General features: G+C 42.5%; 1 protein-coding gene across 31 annotated transcripts in view; it reads left to right on the top strand.

The window, feature by feature from the left end:
• Positions 1–17,873, top strand: part of LPP (LIM domain containing preferred translocation partner in lipoma) — a 332,937-nt gene extending 315,064 nt beyond the window's left edge. For all 31 annotated transcript variants that reach the window (XM_069024202.1, XM_069024217.1, XM_069024216.1 and 28 more), the window contains 2 exons: positions 1,184–1,304; positions 2,919–17,873. In XM_069024202.1, coding sequence (XP_068880303.1) covers positions 1,184–1,304; positions 2,919–3,047 — 250 coding nt within the window. In that variant the 3' untranslated portion in view covers positions 3,048–17,873. The remainder of the gene's footprint in view (positions 1–1,183; positions 1,305–2,918) is intronic.
• Positions 17,874–20,312: the final 2,439 nt, after the last annotated feature.

Below are 20,312 nucleotides of genomic sequence, written 5' to 3'. Positions count from 1 at the left end.
GGCAGAGTCAATCCTTACTAGGCATTTCAGAAGAGAAGGACCTTTGATCTCCTTATGTTCTGATGTTTGCCATAAGCTTTGCTCTCTGTCACTCCACAGCCCCTGACCCTGGCTCTCATTACATGGCAGCAGATTCTGTGGGTGTAAGTTTCCTTTTCTGCTGGCAGAATTTGCAGCCAGGAAACTGGTACCAGTAGGTTTTGAACCAAAACAGCAAATAATGATTCACCACAGGCTAAGTGTTCCCAAATCTAAGAGCAGAGATGGCCACTTTTCATGGGACCTGTGGGGAGCAAAACCAGAGGTAATACAGAACATGGGTGAATTATCCAGAACGGCATATGGTGGGCAATAGAAGGGGGAAGAAAGAAGCCTGTGCTTCGCTTGATCCCTGAGCTGACCCTGATTCAAGTCAGTCATTTCATGCAGTGAGTTATTGTCACTATACATTTGGAACTCAGGCTGACTGGAAGAGAGAGCACTGGGGTCTCTGCATCCAGACCTGTTCCCTTTTAAGCCTGGACAACACCCTGTTGGTGGATAACTGAGTTGGTTTTAGCTAGAAAATGCAGCAAGTCAGAATTGCCCTGATGCTTCTTGCCTGAGAGTGAGCATAGCCAGAAATGTGCTTCTGTGTGCATGAGTGGGTAAGATGGCTTGGAAGTTTAAAGTGGATGGCATAAACCTCAGCAAATTAGTGTTAGTGCAAGGCAATTCTTTTTACCATTTCTTTTCAGACTTTTAAAGTATTTGTTCCAGTCTCCAAATTTTAATTGTTTGATTTTTATTTTCAGGAGATGCTCTTGAAGCAGATCCTGGTCATCTTTCTAACCTTGGGACTTGCATGGATTTTCTTAGAGGCTGAGGGTTGTGGCAGTGCATAGGTGCCACAATTGATGGTCATTCAACAGGCGCTTTCGTTGTTTTGCTGCCTGTCAGAAATTCTTTAAGTCCTAATAAATGATCTTTAATATCCTACAAGCCTGAAATTGTCTTGTAAGACTAAAGTGCTCCTGCCTGTTTTTTTCCAAGGAGAGAGCTGTGCAGAACTCCAGCCTGTGTTGTGTGTGCACATAGGTGTGTGTGTTGGTACAAATGTACACATTTCTGGCTGGCTGGTCCAGTTAACAAAACCTTTTGCTCCAGGTTTGAGGATAACTGGGACTGTCTCTTCCTTCCTCAGGAAGTTTGCCCCGAGGTGTTCTGTGTGTAAGGAGCCCATCATGCCGGCCCCAGGACAAGAGGAGACCGTACGCATTGTTGCCCTGGATCGTGACTTCCATGTCCAGTGCTACCGGTGCGAGGTTGGTATTCCACTCACGGCAGGGACAGAAAGCAAAGGTTGGCTTAACTTCATCACCACCTCATGTTGCTCACATGACAGGAATACACTATTGTAACACTGGCTCTACAATCAAATTACTTCACTGACTGCAGCAAGCAAGGAATTTTTCCTCGTTTATATCAGCGCAAATGAGAGGAAAATCAGGTCCCTTGTTTATAACAGGTTCATTAGGAGAGCAAAAGAATGTGACTCAGGCAATTAGGGCTTAATACTTGAGAACTTCATAAATTATAGCCTGGACACAAACGCAGCTCATCTTTATGTTCTTAAAATGAAAGCTAATGCATGTTAGGATTTGAGCATGATTGTACAGGAAACTCAGCATATGGCGCTGGGTTGAAGAATTTTAATGGACACATAAACATGATCATTCTTGCTTTGTGCAATGCTTTTTGTGCTACTTTTCCTGTTCGGTTTCATTACACACTTCATGTAATTTTGATGGAAAGAATCTGAAGACAGAGAATAAAAATCACCTTAAAGCAATTAGCATGTGGGAACAGCTGTGTTAGGGAACCTTCAAGAATTCTTCATTGCTACTGTTGGATAATACATCAGCCAGATGGCAGGGTAAGAAAATGAGACCAAATATATTTCTTATTGCAGTTGCAGGTTTTAATAACCTTAATCGGAAGAAGGATGGACTGAGGTTTAAAGGTCTAGGCTGAAACTTGAGGCATCTGGTTCAATTCTCCATCTGACCTTGGCTTTCAGGGTACATATCAGCCCATTACTTATGACCATTATTTTTTAAGATGCTGGGGCATTCCTACATGAAGTTTTGTAGAGCCTAATTCATCATACAGCATGTCCCCATGCTGGCTGCTGAGATACCCAGGCTTTCACACACGTGGATCCATCAGCAGTCCTGGGCCAAGCGATTGCTTGATCACACAGTGGGGGATGATTCCCGAGTTTCCTAGCAGCTATACTTGCCTAAGTATAGCCAAGTGTAAGTTTAGGGGCTGAGATCTCTGGAGCAGGTTTGGGGGCCTTGTAGAGTGGGGTTTGCATGTGCCTGTCTGACATCCTCCTTTTAGCCACAACCTTTTTGGCTAATTGTAGTACAAACACAGGTGACAGTTCTGGTAAGGGGAGACAGGCAGGGACTTTGCTTAGCTGCCACCCCTGGAATGGAGGCTGTAACTTTGTGGCATTAAGTCTCCCAAAGGAGATTACCTATAGTCATATATTGGTACCAAACTTTTTCCCAATGATGCTTCTTTTTTATCCTTTTTTGAATTAATAAATATGTGCTTCAGTTTGATGTTTCTCCAATGCTAAAGACCTTTGCTTCCTCAGAAATGTGAAGGGAATAATCTCCTTTTATTTTCAATTGGATTAAATTCAGCAGAGACCTTGGGAACCCATCCTCTCTGCAGCATTGTCTCTTATCAGAAAATGGCTTAATCGTAAAAGACATCACGTACCTCAGCTTCATGTTTTGCGCTGACTCAGGCTGGATCCTGTTACAAAGTGGAGAGTGAGGAGAGAGTTGCTTTGACTAATAGATTCTTTGCTTAATCTTGCTCTTTCTTATTTACTTTGCTCTTCCTGTTCACTTATTTCCTAGGACTGTGGTGGCCTCCTGTCTGAAGGGGACAATCAGGGCTGTTACCCTCTGGACGGGCACATCCTTTGCAAGACCTGCAACTCTGCTCGGATCCAGGCTCTGACTGCCAAGGCCAGCACTGATCTCTGAGTATCAACTGTGACCCTCCCCAGGATGCCCATTGGGGGACATTGCACAAGCTTTGCATGATTTCTTTCCAGCCTAGGGTCTGAATCTCTGTTATTGAAAAAAAGAAAAAAATAGAAGAAAAGAAAAAAAAAAAGTAAAACTGGAAGGCTTTGGAACAAGAGGGCAGTTTGAGAGGCCATGTTCAGACTGCCCATGACAGGCACCTAATTTAGACACAGCTGTTCAAGAGGGCAGTGAGTGAGTCAGAGCAGTTGCTGTATCTGCAGCTGATGGAGTTAAGGGTCACAGCACCTAAGTTATTTGCCTGTAGGAGATCTGAACATGGTCCTAACTATGCATCTATGTTTGATTCCTGTTTCTTAAGAAGTACATGAAGGTAGAGAGTGAAAGATGGCTGAGCTAGTTATTTCTCCTGTTATTTTGAAAACCTGACCAGCTCTCATTGAAATCATGGGAAGCTTCCCTTTGACTTTAATAGGATCTGTGTCAGCAGCAGAAGTAGCTCCACTGTCCTAGAAGGTGTGAGAGCAGACCCAGCATTAACACAAACAGGGGAACTGCAACTGTACTGCACCTGAGTGTAGGTGTGACCTTGTATCCTCGGGACACAGATTGGTTATTTCTTAGGCCCTTTCTTGTCTCCATTCCCTTCCAGTTCAATAGGGTTTTTTCTTTTACTCATGAAAGTCTACTTAGCTATTGCATAAATTTATTCAGTAGTGATGCTTCCAATTCACAATGTATGAGCAATCACAGAAAGATGTGAGCTTGCACACACTGTACACTACACACACACTACACATGCACAACGTGCTTTTAATTTACCAGAGGCATAAGCCAGTCATGTTCATTGAGAAGATCTTTAAGGGGTGTGGGCCTGGAAACACATTTCTGAAATCCCAGTGGTTAAAAAAAGGTAAAAATGACTACATAGAGCTGCAGTGCAAAGCGATGCTCAAAAAAATCTTACGCCACTCTCTCTCATACAGCCCATTCTGGTGGGACCATTGGCAGTGCTGGTCTCTGGGTAGACATTCAAGCAATAAAGTCTTGTTCCATCTGCTGTTATTGCAATGGGAGGATTTTCCTTCAACAGTAACAGGGATTGAATCAGGCTTTGGGATGATACACATTTCTCTGATGTTCACACATGTGATCTGTAGTTTTCAATAAAAAAAATCAGATCTTGTTTCAACAACAGCTAAAAAGATCCTCCTAAATGCATGTTCAGTTTTATCCTAAGAAAACTAAAGGAGGTATTAAGCCCTTCACTATGCCATTCCAGAAAGCAGGCAATTTTTTTCTCTTCCATTTTCATCCCAGCCATTTACACCTTGTCTCTGGTGAAATTCATGGTAGTAGAGTGCTGGGCCAGCAGCAGCATTTTCATCCTTAGTCCAGAATTAATACATATGCCAAGATAAATAAAACCTGGGCACAGATAATCCTTTTTTTCACATGATCGTGGGTTTGTGTTTTTTTTTGTTTTTTTTTTTTTAGTTTGGTTAATTAAAAACAAATCAAAAAATTAGAAATCCATGGCATTCTGAGCAGCTATAATAGTCTTGTTCATGAAACCCATAATAACTAAGGTGCAAATTACATAGTGAGGGAGTAATTTTCATATCACTGAATTGACATTAATATCTTATTTGCAGATGTAATCAAGGAAAATACCTTTCTTTGCACTTAAATTAAGAAGCAGAACTGAAACAGTTGCAGGCTGATTGACCATGTAAGTGACAAACTGGCACTTTTCAAGAGTAAGTTATACAAATTTTTTCATGCATCCCACTGAAAAACAATAAGAATGTGGTGCTTTCCTCTTTGTATCAGGCTTCTGTTATAGAGAATAATTATATTCACTAATGCTGAAAAGAAAAGTTAGATGAGCTGAACTGATAGGAAACAAAGGAAAAATTGTGATGTGATACTGCAGCTCCTGCAAATGGCACATTTCCTTTCAGTTTAGCACAAACCTTTCTGGAAGAGCACTGTGATATTCAGTAGCTTCAGCTGTATGTGGTAAATTCAAATGCAGAAATACCAGTCTGAAACCTCCATTCCTTACATGGTTTATATGTTGGCAAGCTTCACCAGTGTCAGGGAAGTTTCCCAAAATTCACAGCTTGAAATGAATCCTTCTTTGTAGAAGGGTGGCATCATTGAGCAAAAGATTTCCTTTACCACCATAGGTAAAGCAGTTTGACTTTTTATACTGGATTTCTACCCTGGCCTGCAAGAATTTTACTGCCTTAGACGTAAACAGATTTTTTGGCACCCTGGCTCCCACCAGGTTCCACCTGGGCTCCCGCTCCCTGAACCGTGGCATGTAAGGTTCCTTCTAAGCTCTCTTCTTGACACACAGTCTGCACCACCAGCAGTCCAAAAAACCTCCTAAATACTGGGCAAATCTAGTTTGAACTAGCCCTACAAAAACAGGGGAGGTCAGTGCTGGGATACAAGCACAAGTGATAATGTGATGCATTTGGGTGCAGAATGAGCCATTCTTCAGGCAGAAAGCGTAGCTCTGATCTTCCTTACTCTTGTGAGTGTTATATCAAGTGGCTGATGAGACTCTCCTGAATAACACTGGGGTAATGGAAACAAGCTGCTGTGCCTTCCAGCAGAATGTGGCCTAGACTCACCGTTCAGAGCCTTTGGGCCTTTTACAGCCTTGCCACAGGCTCGACTGGAGCAAGTCATATGGCTGCTTGTCTTCTGCTCTCTGCATGAGAGAGCTTCTTTGCAGTTTCCCAGAGCCATTATGGGAATTAAACTAGTCACAGACTAGCCCAAATTACTGATTTCTGGAGCTCTATTTTCTCTTTCCAGAAAAATTTGCTGGTATGTAGGCCTGAGATTCCAGCCTATTTCAATGCATACGGCCAGCCAGGAGATCTAGCTCTGAATCCTCTCTGTTATGAGAGAACTGTGGTGAGTGAGGCTGGCATGCAGGGAGGTGAGAGCCAAACTTTTCAAGCATTAAATACTTCATGGATGACATTTGATTGACAAAGATTGAACAGTGTTGATGTTTGAGGTGCTGTGGCTGGTTTCTAGACCTGACATATCTGTGCAAAGGTACTTTGATGGGTTTTTTTCACCCCTTAACACCAGAGCCATCTGCCTGTTGGAAGGAATGAGTGTCCAAATCTCTTTTATTTATTCTGTGTGGTTTTGTTTTCCAAAACTGCTATAAATATATTTGAAAGATATTGTATATACATCACAGAGGCTCTCATCACCCACATATATATGGAAATCTCCCCTCTGATGCTTCCAGATTTAATTAGGAAGTGCTGGTGGGATTTATCGCAATTGCACTGCAATTAAGAACCACTGGGATATGGCTTCATCACAATATTTATCACATATTTATAATATATCATGTTTATCTGTTCCAAAGAAGGAGTCTTTTTGCCAAAGAGACCTTGCTTTTCTTAAGTTGGACTTCTTAGCCATGACAAAAATTCACATTATCTGTGGCTGTGGTAATGTCCAAACTGTTCTTTTCAGAAAGAATTGGAAGATCGCACAAACATTTCTGTTCAAGTCTGCAGTTTCTGCTTCTGCTGCTTTGTCTTTGTCTAGCATTTGTTGGCAAGTAGGACCTGATCCCATGATTTGTGTGGCCAGACAGGGCCCAGAATCAGGTTCTAATTTAACAAAATATTTAAGTCCCTGGGGTTTGTTTAAGTGCAGACTTAAAGCCATTGCATGGTGTGACATAAGCCATTCATACCAGACTGGTTCTTTATCCCCTGATCATACAGGTTTGATCTGGGTAGGATATGGGCACAGCTGAATTTCTATCAAATTACCCAGAACACATGAAATGGCTTCTGTGTCACCCTTATGCCAACTGCAGGAGAACACCAGCGGCTGATCAAATGTAACATTTGGATGACAGGAGGCTGAATTGTTACAAGATGAGTGCTTTGTGTTCGGTGGCTGTGGCACCTTCCATATGTCACAAGTAGCCCTACAGCCAGATTTACTGTTTCTTTGAGCAATGGCTTTAAAAGTGTCTACTTAAACTTTATCCAGGAGATTGGGTTGCCTTGGTTACAGCCCAATCCTTAAGCATATCCCCAAGGCTAACACTAGTATTTTGTGAATGTGATGGTTTTATTGTCACTTATTTTATTCATTGAACATTGCTTTTAAAAACAGAAAGCCACACTAATTCTTTAGCCTGATGACGCACCTTTAATTTTGGGTTTGGGGTGTTTTTAATATTTTAATTTGTAGATTTTTATCATGGCTGCAAAACACTTGGGTAATGACTTAATCATAGAGGTGTGGGAGTACCAAAGTGTTTGGTATCGCTCTACATAATAGTGTCCATCCTGATAGCGGGAGCGAGGCTTTCACAAAACACAAGCTTTAAGTTGACTTTCTGCCTATCAGCAAAACGTGCCTGAGAAGAATGAGAAAAAACATGTCTTAAAAGAGTGGTGGTTGTTAGAGAGAATATGCAACAAGTCTGTCTGAGATCTCTTTGGAGCTGTGACGGCCACTGCCTGGCTGTGGTTAGTTCAAACCTGGCTTAGGTTTGATAAATGCTGGTTCCTTTTGATTTTGAGAAAGTCTGGAAGGCAAGGGATCACAGGACACAAGAAAAGGTTCATGAGAGAAATCCTGTGTCAAGGATAAATGTTAGGCACCTGGTGCTTGTGCTGAGTGGCTCCCAAAGGGCTTGAGTTGATGACTGGTGTCTGTTGGTGTCTGGTCCCTGCAGTTGGGTCACAGTGTTGATTTGCTGCTTCTTCAGCAGCCTGGGTGGACAACACCTCGTACAGGTTCAGTACTGCAAGCTATTGAAGAGGGGGTGCTGAACAATCCCCCTGTGGTGAAATTCCCATGAGAAAACACCAGCGATGGTAATTGAGGGTTTGTTGTGGAAGGAGGGCAGGAACTGCTCCATAACCTGAAGGTTAGTAAAATACAGACTAAGAGAGCTGTGAGAACACTGTTTCCAGTTAGAGCTAGTTGCAATTTTTATACTAAATTACATTATATCAGAAGGGCTGTTTTTTTAATGAGAAATTCTCTCTTTTTGCAATGTTACCCACTACATTTTTGGAGGGTTTTTTTTGCTGTTATGATTAAAATCATACTGAATTTTTATCTAAATAAATTTCAGAATTGTTAACAAATATTTCTATTTCTCAAAGACCCATGTCTTCTTTCATGGTTTTTTGTAGTTCTTGGGTTTCTTCTGCTGGTAGATTAAAGTTACTGTGACAATTTTGAAAACTTCTTTGGATAAAAATTCTACTTAAAACCAAGCATATGTTCTTGGGAACTGTTTCAATATTGGACCTGGTGAAATTTAAAAAAAGCTTTTAAACTTTTCACAAGATGTTTTATTCCCTATTTTTATTCCCTATAGTTTTGCTAATTTTGAAGTCACTGTTTCCTTTGTTAGAACAATCCAAGTAATGTGACTCTTAAAATAACAGTGTTACTTCTGTTGCATTCATTTTCTTATCTGTCTTAAAGCCATGGAGTGGCTGGCTTTAGGGACTGCCAGTGTCTTTTTCTGTGGCAATAGCAATTTTCTTCTTTGTTTTTACCTTGGGGTCTTTTTCTGTTTGTTTCTTTTCCCCTGAAATTACTGAAGAATATAAGCACATTATGGCAACTGCCATGAAGATCCAGAGATACTGATTGAACTTCATCTCCTTTCAGGGCTTGGGAATGGCATTTTTCCTTACACATTTCTAGAAATATTGCCTGTCTTCCTCAGCATTTCAAGTTTGAATTTGCAAGCCTTTGAATTTGAAGCCTGAGAGAGAACAGACTTTACAGCTGTGAAACTGTAACATTCTTCCAGCATCTAAAAATCTAAGAGAAAAAACATAACCTCAGTAGGTTTTCTGGTGGTCATTGAGGAACAGCTCTCACTTCAACCTGGAAATTTTCTGCTGTGGTCTGAAAAAAGCTAATTTCCACCCTTGCAGAGCAGTCTGGCATACACAAGCACACATCAGGTGTTTATGGGGCTATAACTGAGTAGAAATACAGGCAATATTGACTACTGCTACTTATACCCCGCTGGCCTTTATTCCTGACTTCGTGTCCCTGGTCTCTTTGGCTTCATGTAACGTGTGGAAGCACAGGGTTTGTCACAGGTAGCAAGAGCATCCAGCTAAAACTTTTTTTTTCTTTTTTTTAATTTTGCTATTCGTCCAGTATTCTCATCCTACCTAAATATTTTAGAAAATGAGGAAGGAAACAGAAGCCCCAGGTGATGACATTACCTTTATGTTTCCAGGGGTTGGAGTCCCTCCCCAGAAACATCACACTTGGGGTGTCTCTGCCTCCCCTTGCCCACAGCCTCTCCCTTACCCGCTTTTTTCATGTCCTCAACGTGCACTCATCTTTGAAGTGAAGATGGTTTCTTACTTACTTCACCGAGGTATTGTGAGTTTTAGCTAGTAGTTGGAAAAACTTGTTCAGGTCTTTAATCAAGTAGTTTTGTGCATCCTTAGTATCAGTGGCCTGCCATATGGATATCAAAGAAAATTGTTATAATTATTGCTTTTAAAATGATTATGAAATTGTGCCTTACTTTTTCAGTCATATTTAACCATGTAATTTAGAACCACATGATTGCAGGGATTTACCATGAAGAAATACGTTTGAAGGATAGTTTGTTTTTTAATTTTTTTTCTCAAAAAATGATTTTATTAGCTTTTCCGCTTCTATTTTTTTTCCTCCAGTTTTATCCCTTTAATATGTTTGTGCAAAAGGGCAGCCAGAATTTGCATTTGTTAGAGACAGAAGATTTTATTTGGTCTTGTATGTAGAGTTTTCATTTTCTTTTATGTTCCTTCAGGAAAATTCCTCTCTCCCCAATTACTCATACTGAGATGTCTTTAAATGCAGACTGACCAGTACGGGTTTTTTGTTGTTGTTTAATTTAGTGTGTGGTTTGCTTTGTGGTTGTGGTTTTTCTTTTAATTAACCAGATACCGGGTGCTGGGGAGGCATTGCACATTAATGCAGAACGTTAATGCTAATTTTCACAGAAAAGACAAAATTAGAGTCTTTCCCTGTCTCCAGTGCAGTTTTGTTACTGCTCTGTGTAGAACACTAATATTAAGCCAGACTGTAAAGGCTAAATACTCAGAGTGACCTACTTCCATTCACCAGCAAGAATCCTTTGTCAGCTGACTCCTGTTTGTTTGTTCATTTTTAAATGTCGGATTACAGAACGAGCATCTCCTAAAGATGAAAGAAAACAGTGTTTTCATGTGCAGGAAATTTGGGGTTGCAGTAACAGAACATTTTCTTTGTGAATTTGGATGTCATGGTGTTTTAAGCTCCTGCCTGGAGCCTAAATCAATTTGGCCTCTCATCCAGTTCATCTAACTGGTGCTCCTAAAAGGCTGCAGCCCTGCAAAAGCTCATGCAGCATTTTTGGCTGCCTTCCCTTGCTCCCATTTGGTACATATTTGCACAATTTAACTGAGCTTTTCTTTCTGCTGAAGGTCAGATGCAAGCGATACGAAACACTAAACTTTATAAACAAGCAAAGCCATTTCAACCACAGCATCTTGGACTAGAATGGATTTTTAGGTGGTGCACTGTCTGCTGGCCTTTGGAGAGGGGATCCTGAGACTACACTGGACTGGAACAGGATGCAAAGCCACAAGCCTTGTTTTTTTTAATAAACTACTTACTGTAATCCAGCTACAAAGTTTCAGCCTCACACTTCAGAAGAAGCTTCCAGTAGCTATGCACGTACAGGCACTTTCTCTCTTGCAGAAAGTGAAACTTTCCCAACCAGAGTAAATTTAACCTATTGCATAAGATGCTCGAAGTTGCTTGGTTTTTTATTTTCCGTGGGATTCTCACTGTAACCTCTGTGTGTAGAGGATGAATAGCTTTTCTTTTTCCCCTCTTTTTTTTTTTTTCCTGACAAGATTAGATGTTGCATATTGATGAGCTAGCATTTCAAAGGTCCGTGGGGCTTTGGAACATATTAAGAATCTCTGAAGTTTAATATTCACCATGTTTTAAATATTCAGAAGGAAAAATCTGCATAAAATGGCTTTTGATAAATACGTTCTAGGGATTCTTTCTTTCTATCTTACACAAGCGTTGTGGGGATTGTGGCTGTGCCAGTTTTGTTCTGAAGTGTCTTTTGTTCCAGCGTTTTCAGGACCATCTCAGTCCTGTTTGTATGCCCAGTACCAGCCTGAAGTCTGTTATGATTTCTGCTGGGACTGTACAGTAGGCAGGTGGATGTAACCAAGAAAAAGACTCAGCTGAACATTGGAACTCCTGAATATCTTCTTGGGGGCTCCCTCCTTATGACATCTGAGGACATCCAGCCCTTTTCTGCGCTTGCTTCTCATGATGAGGTTGGGATCAGTCCAGTGGTCAGGCCCAGATGAGATCTTTCTGCAAAGGTGCTCCATACCACTGGGATTTTGAGATTGGAAAGGGCAATATCCTGGGTGCAGGAGCAAAGTGGTGTCATTCAATGCATCTCAGATCTCACAGGACAGTCTCCCCTTTGGAAGTCTGTTTGGTGAAAATCTCAGCAGTAAAAGAAGTGCCTTTAGGAGAAATCCTCCCTTGGGGATGCTCCATTTCTCATGCTCTTGAAAATCTGATTCAAGCTTTAGATGAGGAGGATCAGTTGTGGGCTGCAAAGATGCAGCTATTTTGCTGTATTATCAACACACTGCCTTACCCTCCACCTCCCAAGGTATATCCCAGGGTGTTGCAGGGCAGTGCTTTGGTCCCGCTCACACCCAACCTTGACTTTGTCACACCAGTCCCTGTTGAATCAGTGCCTGGTATTTGTTCTCAGGACTGCTCTGGCTCGGGCCAAGGGCACCTCATGCCTCTATGCAAAAGGTGATGCTTTCAGGTTTTACCTTACAAATAATGCAGCCCTTTCAAACTCACCTTTTTCCTCGCGTGTATTCTTGACAGAAGTAGGATTTTAAATATTTCATTGCATTCTTCTTCCTTCTTCCTTTTTGCCAGATGTCTTGAAAACATTGTCAGATTACGATCTGGGGGGGGATCAGGATCAGTTTCCTTCTTGATTGCATGGTGTAGGTTTGCAATGAGGGTTTTGTCCTTTTTTCTTTTTTCTTTTTTTTGTTAGTCTTACAGAACAGATGCCTTCATTTTATGCAGAGAAAGATTGTCTATGATTAGAGCTAATCCAGGATGGCAGGATTGGACCCCCACAGTGAAAGCTAGAAAAGTGATTGCAAAAGTATTCTGTTTCTCCTTTATTAATTGCACAGGAAGTTTCCACCAAAGGCTCATGTAGCCCAACTGGCCTATGTAATAAGTAGCAGGGCCTGTAATTACAGTCTGTCTTCTGATCCTATCTGTGCTCTGACTTTCGAGGCACTACAGTTCTATTTACATCTGGTTCTTTGTCACCTTTTTAAATTTTTGATTGGTCGCTAAGGGAAGGAGGGCACGAGCCGTGAGCCATGAGCCCTGCGAGGTGCAGCGAGTATAAACGAGGGAGTCCTCCTCCCTCTCAGGTATCTGCCTCATTTGGGACACAGAACAGAGCACGAGGAACAGGAGGATTTTACCAGCCATGCAGCAGAGGAAGTGGGCTGCCTGCCAACTGGGTATCTTTCAAGACCTCAGAGTTCTTTGTAGGACTGGAAATTTGAACCTTTTGCAGGTCTTAACTAGTGTACTCTCCTGTGAGTGAGTTCATCAGCATTTCTTTGCTCAGAGTGGCTCCTACAGGATTTGACCTTTTTCCTCTGTAAGATTCAAGGTTTTATGGCTGCAAAGAGATCCTTCTCCATATGGCATGAGGAGGAAGATGGCTTTTGGCATCATGCAGAGAAACTGTGTTACAAATCCTGCTATCAATGTGTACAGCAAGTGTAACTTGAGTGGGTGGGGGAAGGCAGTGATTTACACGTGGTGCAGTCCAAGTTCACCAGCTCTGAGCACCAGCAAGCACAGCCTCAAGCAGATGAGCTCCCTGGGGTGTCAGTTCTGGGACCTGCAAGTAAATAATGGGCTCCTTGTGGGAGTGTTTGGTGCTGGACACTTAGGCAGTAATCTCTTGTCTCTTTGGAAACATGCACTAAACTTTGGGTAAAGCTACAGAATGGTGCCCCCCAGTCTTTTTTCCTCAAGGCAGACTCCCAGTGCTATGTTTGATGAAGAGGAATGAAAGCCATTAGGCAAATACTGTACTCTGCAAAAAAACCCATTAACAATCTACTACGGATACTTTTAATGTCCATTAAGCTGTTACACAAATTGTCCCTTTTCTACAGCTTGCACTGTTATTTCATTATTTTTAACCTGACTTTGGTTTAAAAAATACCCCTCAATTATTTTTTAATTTTTTGTAACTCTGCTTCTAAGAAAGTTGATGCTTTAAAGGAAAAAAAAAAAAAAAAACAAAACAAAAAACTTAGTTTCAAACATGGGTTTTTCAGGCTTCTAAATTAATAATTTCTACACCTGACCCAGTTCCTGCAGCTGCCAAAAAAGAAAAGAGAAAGCTATTTAAATTTCTCATAGAACCATTTATCTCTTAAAATATGCCAAGGCAATTTGAGGTGGGGGTGGAGACTCAGCTATTTATCTCAGCAGCTTGATTTTTCTCTTTATGTTTCTAACTGTCAGGGGGAAAAAACCGGTAGGAAGCTATTCTTGGGCTATTATTGATGTATTGTGTTGCCATTATGCAGGATGTCTGCTTTGCTATATACGGAAGGACATTAATAATAGCCATCTCCCCTGCCCCCACCCTTGGTTCCTCTTTGAGAAGATATGGTTTAACTGGAGCATCTGCTGTGTTCAAATTGCTGCTCCTTCCTCCCCTTCCCCCAGTTCATTCCCAAACTAGTTTTAGGAACCAGGGCTAAGGGAAAAAGGAGACATTATTTTTGCCATTTTTCTGCCTACTTCTGTGGTTGCTCCAGGCAAATTGTTTCCATGCCCTGTACCTGTCTACCCTTTTCCTTCCCATGCTTCATTTTTTCTTTCCCTTCCCACTGCTTTCATTTTAAGTTCATCAGTGCGAAATAAAAACCCTTTCTTGCTGTCTTTTTCTCACAAAGGCTGGCTGGCAGAACAGGCTCAGCAACAGACCTCTGATTTGTTATTACCCAGCATTTCATATCCACAAACATCGGTTTCATTATTTCCAATTAGTAGGAAAATGTATTCCCGTTCCCATCCCCAGGTTTAAAACATTGTTGTGAGACTTTAAAGGGTACGTCTGCTTGTTTAAAGACTCGGATGCTTGTTTTATTTTTGGAAGCAGAGTGTACAGTGAACAGGAATAGTTTGATGTTTAAAAAATAGCCCCAGTTCAGCATTCCCCTGAAGTGCGGGAAGTCCTGTCTCTGCAGGGCTGTGCCAGCAGCGTGACAGCCCAGAGAGAAAAGCCAGCTTGAATAGGAAAAAGAACTGGCCTGCCCCATTTCATCTGTGAGAAGAGAGAGGTGAAAATAATAAACGTGGCAAGAAAATAAAGGGCAGAATTGCTCTGATTTTTTATTTTAATGGCTGTTCCTATGTCTCCCGCTGATTTTGTTCCATAGTAGCTTTGCTTATTCAGCATTTTTGGTAATCAGGACCATGTGCTTTTTCATGGTATCATTATTTTTCATTTGTTGAGTCATAGTCTTGCCCTGGTTCCCATAGGGTATGGAGCCACTTTGGTCTGGGCACTGAATGAAGACAGTTAGGAGCTCTCTCTAGGAGAGCTTACCTAGAATTTGGAACCAGAAATGCAATCAGCATAGTTTCCAGTTCTGATATAGAGAAGTTTTCAAAATTGGAGCATGGGAGGAACGCCTTCACTGGGGGAAATGCTTAGATTTCAAAATGAAAGGGAGGTGGCCATTCAGTGTAGTTTCTTGTTGCTCTTACAATCTTCCTTGGTGGTGGCCAAGGAGAAAAATGACACCCTCTGTTCCCTAAACTAAGCCAGAGCCCAGCATCTCCTCTGCAAACATTTCCTCCAGTTCCGGCTTTCCACACTGCTGCAGCATGAGAGTGAGGAAGGCCTGCTAAGGGAGCAAGGTCAACCTCATCCTCTCCACAGCCAGCGGCGCTCCCCACGGTGAGTCTGTGTCCAGCCTGGGGCTTGATCCTGCCTTCCTAGTTGCGAGTATTTTGCCAGAATCAGCTGTTTTCCCTCTGCCATTAGCTATGGGATTGTGTGCAATGATGAGGATTTGCAGGGAGGGAGGAGAAGATCCTGTTCCAATTAGGCTGCCTTTGTGCTAATGTTTCATTCAGGACTGCATGAGATAAGAGCAGTTTGCACTGAAATGCACAGCCGGAGGTTGTAGTTTGCGTTTCAACTGTGTTGAGATGGTACCCATTGAAAATACGGAACTGGGGCGCTTTTTTGCATCTGCCAGTGCTTTACTGACAGCTCTGTGTGGGCTGGAAACCTATTTCAGTTTGGCAAATGGACATTTTGTGCCTTGTCCCCCAAGTCTGATCTAGTTCTCTGTTTTATTCACATAAAAAGTAGTATTTCTAATGAGCCTAAGTAGCTAAGCCCCTGACAAGCATCTCAGCAGAACAACCAGCAAGGTGACAGGTAGGCTATTGACAGAGCTGCCTTTACAAAAAGTGTTTTCCACTTTCTTCACTCTGTGCCTTTTCAGAGACCTGCTGTGCTCCTTTATGGGCAGCAGAAAAACAGTCCTAGTGCTGAGCAGGGATGGGAACTAGGAGGGTGATGGAGAAAAGAAGCAAGAGGCTAATATTGAGCCTCTGTTCTCCATGGGGATAAGCCAAGCAATGGCTTATCCCATCAGTACAGCTTGTCTTGCTTTACACACCCTGTTGTCTGGTGGGCAACTGTTCTGTAGCAGAGGTACTTGGGTATATATCCTCAAAAATCTCTTCCTGATCAGAACTCCAGAGTCATTCATATCTGAAGAATTTATTCCCTTAATATTGTCTCTTATAAAATCTCCATCACTCATTTTTTATCTAATCCTAGAAGAGAAAATCTGAAGCTGAACTAAAGTTTGATTTGTGCTATTGTATTAAAAAGGCTGATATGCTCTCATTTTCAATCCTCAAAGTCATGTTTTAGCAAACTTTTCCCTGCTGTGATCAGACAGGAAATGCAAGGTGTATTGGAAATGCAGTAAAGGGAAAGATTTGATGTTTTTACACTCCATACTGCACCATTGTGACCTCCTCTGCTGTCCCTGTGGAGAATGAGAACCAAGTATTGGTAGAGGTATAGGGCAGAGCAAAGTAATGCCTGGACTTTCGTAGTCTTTCTAGAAAGGATCTGCCTTGGTGAGACATCAACTTGCTTAATGGTCCTATGCTTTCCCACCCCACAGCTTGTGTTTTGGACAGTCAGAGAGACTGGAGAGCAGCCTCCAGTGCCTGCCCTCTAGTTAGTCAAATAAGAGACCCCGAGTACGAATTCTTTGTTTTAGTAAAGACACTTTTCAGCACAGAACAAACAGCAGAAGTTTGTTGTGTTTCAGAGCCCAATCTCTCACACTGGCTTTACATGTGGGCTGATACGAGAGGGTCTGAACCACACACAGGTCATTCCAGAAGGATTCCTCTTGGCTACATCCCCCATGGAGAACCCCCTAAAGGCTAGGAGAATGATTCACCTCTTTCAGACTGCAAGGAGGAAGTGCCCCCAGGAATGTATTTGTCCTACATAGCTGCTATGCTTTGGCCTATCCCTGCCAGCTGCAGACCTGTCTGCTCGAGGGTTCACCAAGGATCATCTGTACTGGATGTGCAGTAATTCACAGTGGTTTGAGGTGGTGTTTCAGCTTCATCATAGTTGGTTTATCCCTTGAGATGGAAAAGGTTTTGTGTTGCTGCCTTTGTTGCAGCTGGGAGGGAGCGTGACTGGTCACACTCCTCCTTGTCCAGTGTCAGCAGACAGAGGCTCTCAGTGGTATGGGAAGCATCTTCCTTTTAAATGTGAATCACTAGCATAGGGATCTGGGCAAGGGGGGGCACAAGGAAGCATTCCCTGTATGAGGAGTGCTTCTGCTGCACACTCTATGCCCTTGGATCCTAATGAAGTAACATTACTTGAGCTTTTAGGACTGGTCTCCTATCCGTCAGAGCTTGGGGGTACCAGGGTTTTACTCCTTGCTGAGCAAAAGCACTACCCAAGTCTGTGAGGGGCCTAATCCTGCTGCCATTGGAATTTTCCTGATTCCTGTGAATTGCTGAGTGCACCTCCTGTGAGCTGCTGAGTAGCCTCCCTTGTCACTGAACCCATCAGGCCACTTGTCTCCCTCACTGACTTCTTCCATAGGGCTTTGAGGGCACTCAGGAAATGCAATCAGCACCTTACAGGATCGATCTGCTAGGCAATAAATGAAGTTTTTTCTCTGGTAACTTGTGTGCATGAATTGAAAATCATTTATTCCAATTTGTTCTGAGGACAGATGCAGCATATACACATTTTCTATATTTATAAATATATATAGATATATATATTTTGTTCTCAGCTAGTTACCTCTTCTAAACTGCAATTTTCAGAGCAACCGGCATATATTTTTTATTCAACACGTAAAATGACTTTTTACAGTAAGAGAATGAAAGCTGTTTTAAGCATGTGTTTTCTGTATTTTTATTATGCATTATCCAATTATATTGAGATGTATTTTCCTCTTTGCTCTGCTCTTTCAGTTGTTATCCTTTTTATCAGTTATGCTTTTCAAATGTTTTGTAAGGGAAAATAAATATGCAAAATCGCCAGATGCCTTTTTTCTTTGCAGAAGAAGTATCACAAATGCTTTTTTATTGCATTTTACCAATCCAATAAACTTCTTACAAATTTCATTTTTGTTTGCTAGCGTGTGAAATTATTTTTTCAAGTCAAATGGTATTTACTGTTTCCCAACCTCCACCTGCAATTATGCTTCCTATCCTCCACCTTTTTCTCTTTTAGGTTCAAAATGTCACTGTGTGGCTCCTCAGCATACCTAATTCAAGAGCCTGTTTCACTGTTGGGAAAAGATGCCAGAAATGTGTCCCAAGAGAGGTTTTCCCCTGTTGTACTGGCCATCTCTTGATGAACTTTGCACTGTTCCTAAAAATGTGTGCCTGGGCCGTGGAGAGCAGTCAATTCCTAAACCATGCAGTGATCTGCAGAGGGGTCCACAAATGTTCTCAAATTTCGGTTGTGATGGGGTGACAGCAGAGCCACGCACCTTGCTCTGCAGCTGAATGGAGGAACATTATTCAAACTGTTATGGGAAGAGTAGAAAGAAGTGTGGTTAGCAAAGCCTGTCTCTTCTAGAAACTTGTTTCTAGGCTATCATTGCGGTAAATAATCAGGATTGTCCCCATCTGCTTAAAAAATGTCACTGATCACCACACAGCCTGACCTCCACCGCTTCAGCCAGAGCAGCTGGTGCAGCACTGAACACTCTCCCTGATAGAGATGCTTCATGTGATGGGCAATCCAGTGCATCCCGGTAAGCTTTTCCAAAAATACATGTTAATACCTGCACCCTCCTTATAGCCTCTGTTTTCCTACCCTTTCTGTCCTTGGACATTTTTATAAAAGCCTTTTTCTCTCAGAAATCTCCTGCACAGAGCTGCACAGACCATCTTCAAGGTGGGATTAATTTCCATGAACTTCAGCAGCCTGGAAGACAGCTTTGTTGTCTAAGGTGGCCCTCCAGTCAGTGGAGAAGTTATGTCATCTTTTCTTTAGGTAAGCATCTGAGACAGCTTTGTTCTGTGCTTTTAAGGGTTAAATGAGGTGAATACCATCCTCCCTATCAGCAGAAGTGGTTATCTTAAAACAGTTTTTGAGAGCTGTAGAAAGACCCCAAGGCATACAATACAGCTAAACCCACTCCCTCCGTGTCACTCCCAAAAAAATTTTATGTAGTGTGACCTTGAAGACATCTGCAGATGGAGGTCCCACAACCTCTCCTGGCAGTCCTCTCTATGGCAGTGTTCTCTTCACCCTCGGTCAGTCTTTCCTACTGTTCAGACTAAATATTCTTGGCTGTAAATTAAATCCCATCCTTACTTTCCCACCACCAAGGAAAATGAAGGACTTCTTTAGTAGGTTATGTATTGTCAGGGGATTTTTGTTAGCCGCGGAAGGAGGCACAGGCAGCAGCCTCACTCCAGCTCCTCCTCCCCTTCCCCAGGGGACTTTAGGAAGGGCCTGTGTTCTCCCTCAGGAAAGGACAAACTGCAGCTTGTTCCTACAGGACACGGGAGTCTGACAGGCTTTCTCTTGGCAGTAAAGGGAGTGTGATGGTGTGGGCTTTCAAGTCTATTCAAACTGCTGTCTAGTTTTCCAAACTCGATATTATTACTTCCTTTGTAGCACAAGGTACTTTTTCCTAAACTTGTTACAGTGGAAAAGTTCCAGGGATATGTTGTCCACACGCAAATCAAAATGCATTAGCAGGCCAGGGGCCAGAGGCGAGGGCCAAGGGTGGGGGAGCTGTTAATTCCATCGTTTGGCACTGCTTTTCTTGCAGTCAAAGGCTACCAGGATCCTTTGAAGACAATGAAAGCTTTGGGAGTGAAGTGTATGTAAATCCAGGTGCCAGTGGGGGCTCTCGCAGCGCTGAGGGAGGGATGGAGGCAGAATTGACAATTTGGCTCTGTTGTTGATGTCCCTGGTCAAATGAAGAAGCAGTGGTACCCCTGTGTTCTCGTGGTGCAATGGTCATCCCCAGCTGTGGCTACTGGAGATTTCACCACCTGGCTTGGAACAAAGGTGAGTCTGGGACGTTTATTTGATGTTTATCTGGGCTAACCTCCTGTATGACTTCTCTTTCAAAAAAGGAGTTTCATTTTCCTTTCTAGTCGATTTTGAGAAGATTTCAGGGGCTTCCTGAGCTTCCTCAGGGGTTTTCAAAGCTGGAAAGAAACCTGGAAGTCTGTCAAATCTGTCCCCAGTGCTGGTCTTAGCAGGCAGTATTGGTGTTCTGGGATGGGTTTGGTAGTTTGGAAGGGAAGAGACCAGTGCAAGAGAGCAGCAGGGCTTCCTCTGCGAGAGATGGAAACTTCCAAAGGGCCATTCCTCCAACATACCTCTGGCAGCTTCTTCATGGCAGGGTGAACTGCTTTCTGGAGAGGTCTCTCTCATGCCATTAACTGTCAAGGGACTCTGAAAGATTAGACCAGACCTTCCAGACAACTGAAGCTGGAGAAGATGGATGGACGCAGTGAGTGGGCCCTTTCAGTTCTCCATTGCCCCCAAAACGGCAGGTGGCTGCATCACAAAGCACCACCATGGCTGCAAAA

Source organism: Aphelocoma coerulescens, chromosome 9, assembly GCF_041296385.1.
Source record: "Aphelocoma coerulescens isolate FSJ_1873_10779 chromosome 9, UR_Acoe_1.0, whole genome shotgun sequence".
Classification (NCBI taxonomy): Eukaryota; Metazoa; Chordata; class Aves; order Passeriformes; family Corvidae; genus Aphelocoma; species Aphelocoma coerulescens.
Note: the sequence above shows the minus strand (reverse complement) of the source record. Positions and strands in the feature narration are given on the sequence as shown.